At 35.2% G+C, this 14617-nt stretch overlaps 1 protein-coding gene across 1 annotated transcript in view; it reads left to right on the forward strand.

Moving 5' to 3' along the window:
• Positions 1-14617, forward strand: part of PCSK1 (proprotein convertase subtilisin/kexin type 1) — a 64978-nt gene that overhangs the window by 16977 nt on the left and 33384 nt on the right. The window contains exons 4-5 of the mRNA XM_074282033.1: positions 8839-8985; positions 11570-11646. Coding sequence (XP_074138134.1) covers positions 8839-8985; positions 11570-11646 — 224 coding nt within the window. The remainder of the gene's footprint in view (positions 1-8838; positions 8986-11569; positions 11647-14617) is intronic.

Below are 14617 nucleotides of genomic sequence, written 5' to 3' on the forward strand. Positions count from 1 at the left end.
AAAAAGTGCCCAGAGCTGAGAGATGGGGTGTCTTGTTCCTGGAACAGCCAAGAAGCTAGTCATATTGGATTGAAGAAAATATGTCAGGGAATAAGGTATAAGAAGACATGAAAAGTATGAAGAGCTAAGTCATGAGAGTTTTAAATGTCAAAAAGAGCATTTCATATTTGATCTTGGAAACAATAGAAAGCCCAGGGAGTTTATTGAGAAGTATGTGTGTAACATAATTCAACTTGTGCTTTAGAGAGTGTGTGTACAGTATATAATGTACTATATATATATTCCTCCACTAAGAATATATATATATACATATATATAGTGTGCATACATGTATATGCACACATGTATAAACACATATACATATTCAAGGTGTTCTGATTGCATTAACTTAAAACTATGTATGTTTGTGTGTACATGTGTGTCTATAACATACATATGTTTAGTGGAGGAATATATTGTATATTATATAATTATATATAATTACACGCACAAAATTTATTATTCATAATTATATATATCATGTTCCTTTATTAAAATCTTATTTGTATGTCTAACCTCAAATACAGGCACACATTACATAAAACCATCTTAAAATGCTTAACCAATCTTCACATTAGTCCAGAAATCATGAGACAAAAGTCTCATGATAACAGATTTTATTTAAATAGCAATTTACAAAAAAGCTTTTCCCATAGCAATCCTCTGAGGTCAGTAGAGATCCATTTTGCAGACAAGAAAATCAATTCCAAGAGAGCTTAGGACATTTATCTAAAGTTGCACAATTAATAACTGATAGTCAACATTCTACCCTGGAACTTATGGTACTAAATCCAGTGATCTTTCCATTGTGCCCCACCTAGGTTCTAGTATAAATTTAATCTACTCTGTTACTTTTTTTCCCCTTCAGGGGGACAATTCACAAGGCTAGCACACATACACATATGCATGTATGTATATATGCTTATAAATATGTATTATATATATATATACAATAATATATACTACATATATAATATAATATTATACATATATGTACACAGTCCCAAAAGTCTTAGTGCATTTAAGGTATTAAATTTTATTTTAAATATCTAATTAAATACATAATTATTATTAAAATAACCATTTTAAGTTATTAGAACTTTAAATTACACTAAGACTTTTGAGACACTATACAGACATACAGGAACAAACCTATATATAAAAGCAGATGTACTTTTGATATTTGAGGACTGATTGTCAATATCATTACCTAAGTATAATATTATACTGTATATCTGAACTATAGTCTTTTCCATGCTGGGCTCATTGCGCCTATTGTCCGATTAGCAGTTGTAACTGCTCCTTTCTCTAGGCAGTGCCACTATTTGGGTCTATTTTATTTTGAGCTGTATATGAGATTGATTCTTTGCCTTTGGAGCTTTTTTCTGTTATTGTTTTTAAACATGGTTAGAACATTTATTCTATTCATCCTGAAGGGGAAACAAAAGATTGTCAAGAAAACACACTTGTAGCATCACATGATCTCTCCAGAAACATTCCCCCGTTGTGTGACTATAGTGCTTCCAGCATGTGAAAGATAGGAAGACTTAGCCACAAAAAAAGAACATTGGTTCTGCAATCTGACAACCTGTGTCCAAATCGCCCTCCCAAAAAAATTACTTCCTATGCAACCATGTACATGTAGAAAACTATATGTAACGACTGATCATAGAGTTAGACAAGATATTAGCAACCATCAAGTCAAACTTTCTCAGGATATAGATGAAAAATCAATTTACTTTACTTTCGCCCTCTAGCCTTTATTGCTCCGTTCTATGTAGTTAGTCAGATTATACTTTCTGTAGAATTTAAAAGATATGATGATGATAGAATTTTATAACACTTTAAGGATTACAAGGCTATTTACAAATATCAACTCTTTATCTTCATAGCAATCCTAGGAAGTTGGTATGATAACATCTTCATTTCATAAATGAGTAAACTGAGGTAAATAGAGAATACATGATTTGTCCAAATTCACACAACTATCATGTGACAAAGGTTAGATTTGAACTCAGGTCTCCCTGAGGGCTTTAGGAACTGAAAGGAACCCTAAAGAGTGGGTAGATAACCTCATATTTCCCCTGTATCTTATGACATCATAGGTATATGGAAATCCAGGTAAGAATGTTTCCTCCACCAATGGAGATCAACAGATGGATTTAGTCATCTGGGGAGAAGCTGATTGACTTGCTAAGGGCCAACAGCCATTATGTCTGAGATGAGACTTGAACCCAGTTCTTCCTGTCTCTGTGACTGACTTTCTCTTTTCTGATGACTATGCTATTCTCCCCCAGCCCCCTTTCCGTCTTCTGCTCCAATATTCTTTATCTTTGAATTTGACAAACCCAAGCAAATTTCTTTCAGGTCCATTTCCAGTGAAAACTTTCCTTCTTCTTCTCAAACCAGACATCTTTTTGCAGTTTGTGTATCAGAATTCATATAGGGTCTTCTCTCTAGGCACTGTGGTCATGCATTTTTGTTGCTCTGCTTAAATAACAGAACTGAAGCCAGACTGACCTCCACAGCTGTCATCAGCAAAGGTCAACACACTCCCTCAGTCCCCTTCTTTCCAATCAGAGATTGGGAAAAAATAATGAGAAAATAATGCTTTTTGGATTCAGAGTATCCATAGAAAAGATCAAATAGCCTGATTTCAAAGGAAAACAAAAGAAATTATGAAAAAAAGCTAAGCCTTGATCTAAAATAGGTAGCTATTTATCCTTTAATAAAACCTTAACTTAGATAAGATAGAATAAATAACTTTCCTATTGTATCCATTTTTATGGCTAGCCCTTCTATTTTAAGATACGTTATGATTTGGGGGGGTCCCTAATTCTCTTATGCAAATCCTATCTATGATAAGGAAATTTCCAATTTCCTATATCATGTAAATTGCATTTTTTCAGATATTATTATATACTACTTGATGAATATTACCTATAACTATGCTTCTCAGAATTGTAAATCAAATCTCAATGATTGCCCCCTTTCATTGCTTTAGCTGACGTTTGCAAAACTAACTCTGTTTCATTTTAGTGCTTTTTGTTTACATTTTTTCTGATTTTCATTCAAATTAGCACTTAAAATGAAATGCAATTATGTACTCGCTTCCTAAGATTGTACTAGAATACTCTCCAATTGGAAGTGACCCTCTTCTCTAAAGACAAGCACTTGTTCCCTAGCAGCTTGCTTACAGAAGACTAATTTAAATGATAGGCAGTCTATTCTAAGCTATGGATATATTTCAAACCAACACAGTATTGCTTTCAAATATATGCAGTTTAAAAATAATTCATTAATAAGTAATTTCTAGTTCCCAAATTCCTCCCAATGTTTATAATAGTTTCCCAGCACATTTTCTAGTTGAAGCATCAAGATGAATCCAATGATTGATTTTTATACCTTATTCCAGATTATTTTCCCCAAATTTATATTTACATTCATTAAATCCCAGCATACACTGGACTTCTATCTTGGGTGCAACTGAGATAACATTTTAGGTAGACATAAAATGTTCCTCTTGCCCAGAAAATAGTGATATTTGCTTGGTAAAAGGCATAACTGATACAAGAAAGACTATCATGTGTTACTATTTATTTAAATTTTAATAGACAACAAGGAACATTGATAGGACAGCTAAGAAATGAATGCAATCTTAGGTTTAAGAGAGGCTTTATATTGAAGATCAGGGAGGTTCAGACAGTACCCCCTGTACTCTGCTATAGTCTAATCAAGTCAGGAATGTTATGTCAAGTTCAGTGCAAAAATTTTTAGGAAAAAGAATGTTCAGAGGCAGGCAATCAGTATGATGAAAGGCCTCTAGTTAATGACACACTAGGGGAGATTGAATGAACTAGGAATATTGTGCTTGGATGAGAAAACTTATAAAATACAATATAAAATTCTTTAAGTATCTGAAGGGCTGTCATGTGGAAGAGATAAATGTCTTGTCCTACTTATCCCCAAAGAAAACAAAGGGCAATGAGTGGAAGCTACACAAAGACAAATCTAGAATTGATGTAAGGAAACACTTCCTAACAATTAGAGCTATCCCAAAGTGGCCTGCCTCTGGAAATAGTGAGTTCCCCCTCAAAGGCAGTATTGAAGCTAAGGTAGGATGACTACTTCTCAAGTATATTGTAGAAAGGATTCTTGATTAGACACAGTTTGATCTAGATGGCCTCTGAGGTACTCTCCAGATCTGAGATTTTGTGATTCTTCGAGGAAGTAGAAAGCATACTGGATTGAAAATCAGGAGACAACTTGAACCCACAATTCTCACCATTTACTAATCATGTGACCTTGATCAGTTCATTTAAGACATGTGAATCTCAACTTCCTTAACTATAAAGTGGGAATAATAGTAAGTACACTACCTATATCACAGAAATGTTATGACAATATTATATATATGAATGAGATAGTGTTTATCAAACATTTATAAATGGTAAGTTGCTCACCAAATGTCAGATTTTATTAAATGATGCATAAAACTAAACACACATGAGTAGTCAAAAAAGATTGAGCAACTAAGCAAATAGAGACACAATTTGAGAGTTATAACCATTTAAATTACTAGAAAAATCACCTGGTCTACTTATTTTATAGGAATGTTTTGAGAAAAGTGCTTTGTTACCGTAATAGCATCATAAGCTGTTATTATAGGGTATTATTATCTGATGGTATGGCTATAGAAAAAAATGGAAAATTTTAGAATATTCAAGCTGCAAGAGAATTGAGATTATACAGTAGCAACCTTTCATTTTAAATGAAATAAAAGTAAATTTTATAATACACACTGAGGATCATTCCAGAGAAATGAAAAAAAAAAATTCCTTCCATTAGTCAAACACTTTTTTATATAGAGTAGAAACATCTAAAATATTGAGTGAATGAATAAAATATTCATTCAAATATTTGTGAAGAAAAAGCTAAGAAACTAAAACAAAAAAAAAAACTTTGTGGACTATGTTATGGGAATGGATAGAGTTTAATTTTTTTATATTAAAGCATTATTTTGTTGTATTTTGTATAAGATACATCGAGTGTACTATCAGATACATATCATAAGTTCAAATCCACATAAGCATAGATGTGTGGCTATTCTGAGATAAGCCTATGATGGGTGTGAAGTTGGGACTGTAGTCCTTTTCTCAGTTAACCCCCAAGTATCTATATGACCTAAAGATAGTCATTTAATGACTTTGTGCCTCATATAAGATGCTATTGTAGACTTATATTGCTGGTCCATATATTGGCCTAGTGGTCAATACAAACAACTCCTATCACAACTTTACTCTCATAAACTGCTCTCCTTAAGGAAAAAAGTAGAATTCTTTCCCCATAGTTTCTGCTGTAACAGTGCAAGTATATGATGAAAAAAATCAAATTTTACTCATTTTAGATCATTTATTGAGTCTCTGTCACAGTAACAACTACAGAATACCCTGATTTTAACATAAAAACAGATATTGCTAAATTTATTCTGATGAACCAAGGTTTGTAACCATAGGGTAAATAAAATTTGAAGGAATCATCTCTTTGGCAAATGGTTCTTTTCTTCTTTGAAGTGTTCTTTATTATTATAAAATAGGAAATGCTTATCTCCCTAGTTTGTAGAATGAAATTGGATTGTCCATCTGCCATAAATCTGGTAAGACTAGGATCTGACGAGGGTGAGGAGAATAGTATTATTGGAGAATATTGTGGTTTTACTTATCCAAAATCTCTGCAGGTAACATGGGCTGAGCAACAGTATGGAAAAGAGAGAAACAAACGTTCTATCCTAAGAGATTCAGCAGAGGACCTCTTCAATGACCCAATGTGGAATCAGCAATGGTATTTGGTAAGTCATTACTCAAATATGGATGTGCACAGGCCAGTTATTTTATATTTTCATTTTGTCATATTGAGGAAATACAATATCCCTATGTCAGCTTGGGTTAAAGCCAATATTTCAAACTTCATCTCTTTTGTGATGGAAAGGAAGAGAGGGAGGTAAAAAAAAAAGTCCTGGTGTTTTGCTGATGTTCAACCATTCAGTTATGTCTGACTCTTTGTGACCTCATGGACTACATTGTCCATGGGGTTTTCTTGGCAAAGATATTGACTGCTTTGCCATTTCCTTCTCCAGTGGATTAAGGCAAACAGCAGTTAATTGATTTGCCCAGGGCCACATAACTAGTCATTGTCTAAGGTCAGATTTGAATTCAAGTCTTCCTGACCCAGTGTCACAGTGCATAGAGTACTAGACTGGAAGTCAAGAAGACTCATTTTCCTGAATTCAAATCTGACCTCAGACACTTACTAGCTCTGTGACCTATTCACCTCAGTTTCCTCAATCATAAAATAAGCTAGAGTCTTTGCCAAGAAAATCCCAAATGGAGAAACAAAGAGTTAGACACAACTGAACAACCTAGACCTAGTGCTGTGTAAACTGAGCCATCTAGCTGCCTCTAAACCCTAATGATCCTTTCCACTAAATTACTGGAGAGAACAATACCAGGGCTCTTGGATTGTCAGAAGAATGTCAACTTTTTTGCCTATTCACCCTTTAAAAAATTAGAACTTATTTCCTTTTGACCCTAAACAAGTTAGTCACTTTGGGCCTCAGGTAATCAATAATCTGTAAAAATGAGGTAGTTAGACTGGATGACCCCTCAGGCGCCTTCATGCTCAATCAAAGACTTTAGAATCGTGACATAAGTTTAAATAACATCTCTGAGCATATTAGTTTACTGGCATTGGACAAGTAAATTAACACCACAGTGCGCTAAGTCAGAGGTATCATGGAGTCCCAAGCAAAGGCCATGCATGGATTCCTTACAGCCCAAACCAAAATGTAATTGGAAAATGTGTTGCAAGATAAATAAAATATAGCAAAACACAAATACCACTGTATTTTAAACCTACATCAATTCTTGTTCACATAGGCATCCTTATGTATGAATTAATTGCCTCCATTTCTATTTTAGTCTAATACCACTGCTCTAGACAACCTTCTAAGACTCTAAATTTCAGTGACAGTGGCAACCTACATTGATAAAAGGAGTTTCCTCCTCAGGGAGTCCCTCTATACCAATAAAATCACAAGTCAAGTTTTCTCTCTGTATTTTTTATGAATTTTTGTATTCATTTTAATTCATTGTAAACTTAAATATGAAGTGAGAATAGAAAAACAAAGAACATTTCATATACACAGCAGGACATTAGAATTCAATATAAAGTAATAAATGTCTATTTCAAGAAAACATATATAATTAATACTATACATTGTTTTCAAAAGTACCCAGCTTTTATGTGCTTCCTTCTAGATTTTCTTTTGTTCCCTGTTGTGTACTTTTTACTTTATTTCCACTTACTTTATTTCATGTCTTTCTCTGGAGGTGGATAGCATCTTCTTTTATAAGTCAAAGTCTTCATGTTTTTTCCAGATCAACAAGTTCACCATTTCCTATACCACAGCAGTATTCCAACACAATCACATGCTATCTAAAGGATTGTCTATGAAAGTTTTTCCTGTTTTTTTTCTATTCTTGACTACATTGATTATATTTTTATAAGAAATGTTTAATTTAAAGTAATTATTTATAAATTGTTTAGAAGAACATACTTCTTCATGACTTCCAATTCTATCTCAGTTACTTTTTGCAGAAAAAGTTACAGCCTCCCTCTTTGTTCCTGAGATTGAAAGTTAGCTCATTCTCTTATGACTTGATCATGCTATATAATCTTAATACCCTAACTTCCTTTCTAGCATACTTTGCTAGATACTTTGTTGATAGGCTATGGTTTTTATATGCTTCAAACCAGCAAGGTTTATTCAAATCTCTGATAAAAAATTTATTTTTATTACATTCAAGTTACTTACTTATTCCTTTGTCACATATCTGGCAACCCCTTCTGATGTTTTACTTCTGTGAGCTTCCATTCCCTGACAGCTCAGATATGCAGTTCTATATGCTATAATTTTAGAATACAGAGAAAGACAGACACAGAGAGTGGAAAGAGGATGGGGAGAAACAGAGAGGGGGAGAGAGAGAGAGAGAGAGAGAGAGAGAGAGAGAGAGAGAGAGAGAGAGAGAGAGAGAGAGAGAGAGAGGGAGGGAGGGAGGGAGGGAGGGAGGGAGGGAGGGAGGGAGGGAGGGAGGGAGGGAGGGAGGGAGGGAGGCACAGAGGCAGGAGTAGGGTGGGAGTCGAGTAAAGAGAAACTCCCCTTCAACATAATCTTATTCTCTTAAGTCACCTGAATTTGGAAATAGGCAATTAAATGACATCATTGACTGGCCATTGCTGGTTGCCCTTTTCCTTTGGGAAAAAAAGATAAAAACACTCTTGAAATATTACTATGTATACACTAAACAATCAAAAGCAAAGAGGAATGGGAATTTGTGCCTCACTTTATTTTCCAGAGAAAGGGGAAATGGAATATCAAACAAAGCTTCAGTAGATGGAAAGCTTGAACATTTCATTAGAAAAGAAAGAAAATGATGAGCAAGTAGCTTCTTCAAAGCTTTATCCTTCAGAGAGAAGGGGCCTCAGGGTGATTCATCCTTTCAAGTGATTTTCCACTGGAACAGCAAGAAAAAGTGTACCACCCTGATGATTCACTCTTCAAGACCTACCCCCAACTTTGGATTTTTTAACCTAATTACCTTCTATTAAGTTGCCCAAACATCCAAGAATGACACCAGGGAGAGCAAATACAAATTTTCAGGCTGAGGCTCAAGTTGGGTTCCCAACTGCAGAGAGGAAAGCCTATATATCTGTCAATAACTTTTGTATTTTTTTTCCTAGCAAGATACCAGGATGACCCCAGTCTTGCCCAAGCTGGACCTCCATGTGATCCCAGTTTGGCAAAAAGGAATAACAGGGAAAGGAGTCGTTATCACTGTCCTGGACGATGGCCTGGAGTGGAATCACACTGACATTTATGCAAACTATGTGAGTTTGGGCTTTCACACTCTGCCAGTGTTCAAGACTTGGTGGACAGCTCCCTGCTCTGCTGCACACACATGAAAGCAACTGAGCATTTATTTCCTCAGGCAGGAGCCTGTTCTGCCTGGTGTGGGTCACATGATCCAGAGTCAGCTCTCTTGTTCCTTTCCCTCACTCTTCTGCCAATTTATCATAAATCTGCTTTGTGTCACTGGGAGTTGAATAGAATTAATCTCCCAGGAATAATCTCCCAATGGATGTGGGTGGGCATCAGACCTTGGGCATATTCCCTTGTCTTAGAGATAAGGTGAATTATTAAAAATCTTTCAGACCTTCTCTGAGTAAAAAAAAAAGGCAACCAAACAAAAATCCACTTTTTAGAATTCACTGTTGCACGTCTCCAAAAATATGTTTTCATCATGGCCTCATATCATTTACTGTCAGTCTTCCTAGTGCTCATATCCAAAGCAGGAGTGCTATAGTGAGGGAGAGAAATGCGGAGTGGCCAGCATCAATCAAGAAAAAGGCATTTATTAAGTGCTTATGATATGCAGACCCTCTTCTAAGCACTATGGACACAAAGGAAAAAAATAATCTTTGCCCTTGAGGGACTTACATGCAATCCTATGAGAACCTATGAATGTTTACAAAATATTTACTGTATAAATACAAGATAATTCAGGGGCTAAAGGGAAAGGGTCTTTTAGGTCTCAATTAGTGCAAATAATGAATCCCCCTAGTATTTACATTATTCGAATTCTCATTGAATATTCCCATTGAGCTAGAACTATTCATCACATTTAATATAATTATAACTGGTAATAAATAGTGTTGGAGGAAGCTAAGGAACAGGAACTATGAATAAAATCTGGAAAGGAACATACACATTTTTGGTGGGGGGTGGAAAATGGCTAATATGGGAATTTTTTGGCTTGACTGGATATTTATCTTCTAAAAATAATTTTTTAAAAAATAGGGGAGGTGGGAGAGAGAAAAATGGATTTTTATCCATTAAAAAAGAAAATTAAATTGGAAAAAAAGAAGTTGGGGACAACAAAGAATTCCCAAGAAATGGAGGTGGGTATGACCCCTCAGTTCAGCCCTTGTTTGTGAGAATGCTCTGCCCACCTACAATCTACAAAATACTTTTTTTTGTCCTGGATCAGGAGACTTCAGTTACATGTTTTAGCCCATGTTCAAACCACAGTGACAGGCTCAGTGGGGAATTAAATTGGGTTAGATGGTAAGAAAGGATCCTGGGTGAAAGAATACAAAGCAGTCTAAGCAGTTTCTAGGAAAAGTCTAATAATTCTTCTCCCCCAGCCTCTCAATTCTAAAAGTGATTCTTGAGGTTATATCCACCTTAAAAACCCTAATGCTGTGGGGACAGATAGAACCACAAACCAAAAAGTCAGAGAACTGGGCTCCAGTGGACATAGTTTCTAGTCCCAGAATCTGCCACTGACTAGCTATGTGATTTTGAACATGTAATTTAGCCATTTGGGACCTCAGTTACATCAACTATAAAGTTAAGGGATTTATCTAGAAAATAATGTAAATGGGCCTTTCCTGCATACTATGAACACTTAATAGCTTTGCTGTTCACCAATCTTGCAATAAACAATTTGCCATTTGCGTCAGAAGAGTTTTGTTGTTAAATTGAGGTTAATCTGGGTGCTGGAACAGGTGTATATATGTGTTAAGAGGATAGAGAATAATAAGGTCTAGGAAAAATTTAGTTACCAGTGATGTTCAATAAGTGAAACCCAGTGGTCATACAGGAAACACACGCAGAAAACATAAAGATATAAGGAGCACTGCTTGATTCTCTGCTTGGTCACAAAGCCTGTTATTGCTTTACTTTCTGGAGTTGCATTAACTGTATTGAATCACCCTTCCCTAAATAGTTAAAATACTAGTGATTGGTTTCAAAACTTTGTGAATTGCACAAAAATATTCTTAAATCATATGATGAATTGTCAATATGAGGATAATCTCTAGGCATTATTTTGATGCATAATTTACATTTATATCACACTTAGTTATGGAACACTTCTGCATACCTTGTTTTATTTGAACCTTGAAATAATCTTATAAACTAAGTAGTGACTATATTATAATCTCCATTTTATAGACAAAGAAAATAATACTCAATAGAAATTGTGACTTGCCCAAAGTCACAGAGTAATGCTGCTGAGCCTCAGGCCCAAGGTTTTTGAGTAAAGTAGCCTAAAAGGAGGTAATAAACATAAAGTTTTTTGCACACCTAAAATATTGCATAAGTGGTATTATTATTACATCGTTCTCATTTCCATTATTATTGTTATTATTATTAATGCTGCCACCTTTTCCATGACTTCAGTACTCTAGCATTAAGACCCAAGAGAAGGGATATTTAAGCAGACTGCTCTTTTACTAATTAAGCTGTATTTAGCAAAACCATGTCTGAGGTTCATTTAGGTGGCTAAAAGAAGCAAGATGTAGGATTGCAGATTGGGTTACTGACATACATTCCCGAGAACCATGTAACAGGGGAAGGTGGGTTGTCTTTGACCAGTCACACTGAAAGGCTGATTTGCTGTTTCTGTAGGATCCAGAGGCCAGTTATGACTTTAATGACAATGACCGTGATCCATTTCCCAGATATGATCCTACAAATGAAAACAAGTGAGTAAATGTCCATACTTAGAAAAATGCATTTAAATGTTTCCAGCTTATTTGAGCAAAATGACTATAAATGGCACATGCTTTTCTGCACTCTGAATACTCAGAATGCAGAGTGCTTCACCATTTAACTGTAGAACTATTTGTCCCCACCTTCAATGTCACAGTTGGGGGTTTGTGTTGTTGGTATGGGTTTGTCTTTTTTAAAGAAACCAAAGTACCTTCTATTTTTGTACCTGTTGTTGGAAATGGGAATTTATTGAGTTTCCTGATAAAATTAAGCATTTCATTTATTTTATGAAGCTGTAGAATTAAGAGATAAAGGAGAAACTGAACTAAACCACCTTCATTTTCCTCTCCTCCCCCATCCTTCCTTCTTCACTATTTAGCAAGACTACTTAAAACTCAGGAAAGCATCTATTTTTTTAGGTGCGAGAGGAGCAAAGCTAAAATTTCACAAGAGGTGAAGGGAAGTAGTACAATTTATGGGGCAGATTTCATGTTCTGGGGTCTGCCAATATTGTAGGAAGAACAATAAAACAAATAATCTTATACAGTCATGGACTCATAAGAAACATCTCTATGTCTTAAAGCATTACTTAAAGCTCAGGGACTAGATAGTATGGTAGATAGTTGGATCGGGGAGATCCTGAGTTCAAGTGCCGTCTGAGATGCTTAATAGCTGTATGACTCTGGGCAAATCATTTAACCTTCCTCAAATCCAATTTCTTTTTCTGTAAAATCAAAAAACAAAAACAAAAACCGGGATTATAGTGAGGATAAAAATGAGAAAATATTTATACAGCACTTTGCAAACTTTAAAGTGCTATATAAATGGTAGCTAGTTTTAAATGGCCTTGATATCCTGACTTTGTTATAATTTAGCTGTATGATATTAGATAAATTTCTTAATTTCCTCATGTTTTAATTTCTTTATCTAAAAAGCAGAAACAATATCCCCTGTCACACCTTCCTAAAAATAGTGTTGTGTATGGAAGCTTGGATCCTTCTATTGTCACAGATGGTTGATGATTTTCTTGGAGGAACAGAGAAGAGGAAAACTTTCCTTTACTTCCCCCCATTTTTCTTGATTCAAATAATAATAATAGCCAGCATTTATGTGATAATTTTATATTTGCAAAGTGTTTTACATTTGTTATATCATTTTATCCTCATAATAACTCTCAAAAGTTTTTTACTGATGAGAAAACTGAGTCTTAGAAAATTTAATTGACTTATCCAGGGTCACACAACTAGTGAGTGCTTAAGTCAGAATTCAAATTAAGATCTTCCTGTTTCTAGGTACTCTGCTCTTATTCACTATCCATCAAGCTATATTTGAATGAGATTAGGAAGGGACATGGAGAATTGTTCCCAATCAATGCTCCCAATGGTAGCCAGCCTGAAGAATGTATTATCAACTCTTATGTATGAAAATGTTGCCTATACTAAACCTATGGCTTTACTCCGGGTGAAACTCCGAGGTCTCTAAGATTGGGAAATACTTGGGTAGACTGATGCTCTACAGCCCATTAGCAGAATAGAGCTTAGAGCTACTACTTTTTTGTGCATAAATATGCCCACATCTGTATATATTCAATAATACTTCTTCCCTAGGCCTTTACAGGGGCCCAGTACTTAACTCTGCTTTAGGAATGTCACCAGATGAACAGGTCAACTTCTATGGAAATCCTTATCCAATGAGAAAGCTGCATGGATATGAGTTTCTACAGTTCAGATCAATAATATGTTTAGAGGAGAAATAACAGGCTCCAAAAGTTGTAGAGAAAATCCACTAAACCAATTAGGGTACAGCTGTTTAAAAATGACACCATGAGCAGCAATCATTGCAATTTTTCTTTGTCATACAAAATGATAGCATCCCTGTCATTAATCACTTGGCATTATAGAATCAAGCCATCTGAATAGCATGTTGTCAGAGGATAAATGGCTCTGCTTTTGAGAATAAATGTCTCCATTTTGTCTTGACATTTATAGCAATAGGGAATCATCCTCTAATTCCAATGGCATTATCTCTCAAATCTATCTGTAGCATTGAAATTCTCTATTAATGAATAAAAGAAATTAATGAGCAGCATTTGAATCTGACACTGTGAGCCAAACTGCATTAAATAACAAAATTTTTGGAGTACAGAAACCTTGTCATTAAATTGAACCTTTCAGTACCAATTATATGGAACACTCAAATGAGTGATATGACCAAAATATTTTCGCTAACATTATAGTCTTCTTTAAAATGAAATGCTGTCTCGCATAATAATCCTTCTTGAAGTCAACCAGTCCTTGTCATCATTTGAAAAAATTCACGTCCTTTCCCCTTGAATATATACCTTAAAAATAAAAGAAAGATGCTCACATTCTTTCCCCTGGATTAGGCTCAAGGGATGTAGGAGGAAGAAATTGTGCTGAAGCTATATTGGTAGCCCACCCCTTCCCCAATGTTGTGCACAGTGGGAAAATGTAAAAGAACAGAGATTTGAGAGTAATTTAATAAGCACCTACTATATGCCAGGCACTGTACTAAACACTGAGCATCACCTTGTGTTACTTATGAGACAGATATTGGAGAAAATTCCTGAGGTAGAAATAATGGGGAAAAAAGAGGGAAGATATCTCTGAGGAAAGGGCATGTTGTTGGTCTGGTTGTTCACCCTAAAATTGGATTTACTCCTGGTGAGACTGAATTCTTCTGGGTAGAGTGATGCTTTACAGAGTTATCTTGCCTTTTAGAAGAGGGGCTCTTTAAATGACAATGAATTGACTTGAGAAAAGAAAAACTCTATAAGCAAGGAGAAAAAAGCTCATCTCTGGCATATTCCCTACAACACTGGAGAAAACTGATGGTATGATTATCCGCTCTGACTTAGAAAGGGAGCTGACCATATGCTGTATGCTGAAGGGTACACATAACCAGACTGCTAGTGTTATAACTCCCAGAAGGAGCCACTAAATA

This window comes from Sminthopsis crassicaudata, chromosome 1 (genome assembly GCF_048593235.1).
Source record: "Sminthopsis crassicaudata isolate SCR6 chromosome 1, ASM4859323v1, whole genome shotgun sequence".
Classification (NCBI taxonomy): Eukaryota; Metazoa; Chordata; class Mammalia; order Dasyuromorphia; family Dasyuridae; genus Sminthopsis; species Sminthopsis crassicaudata.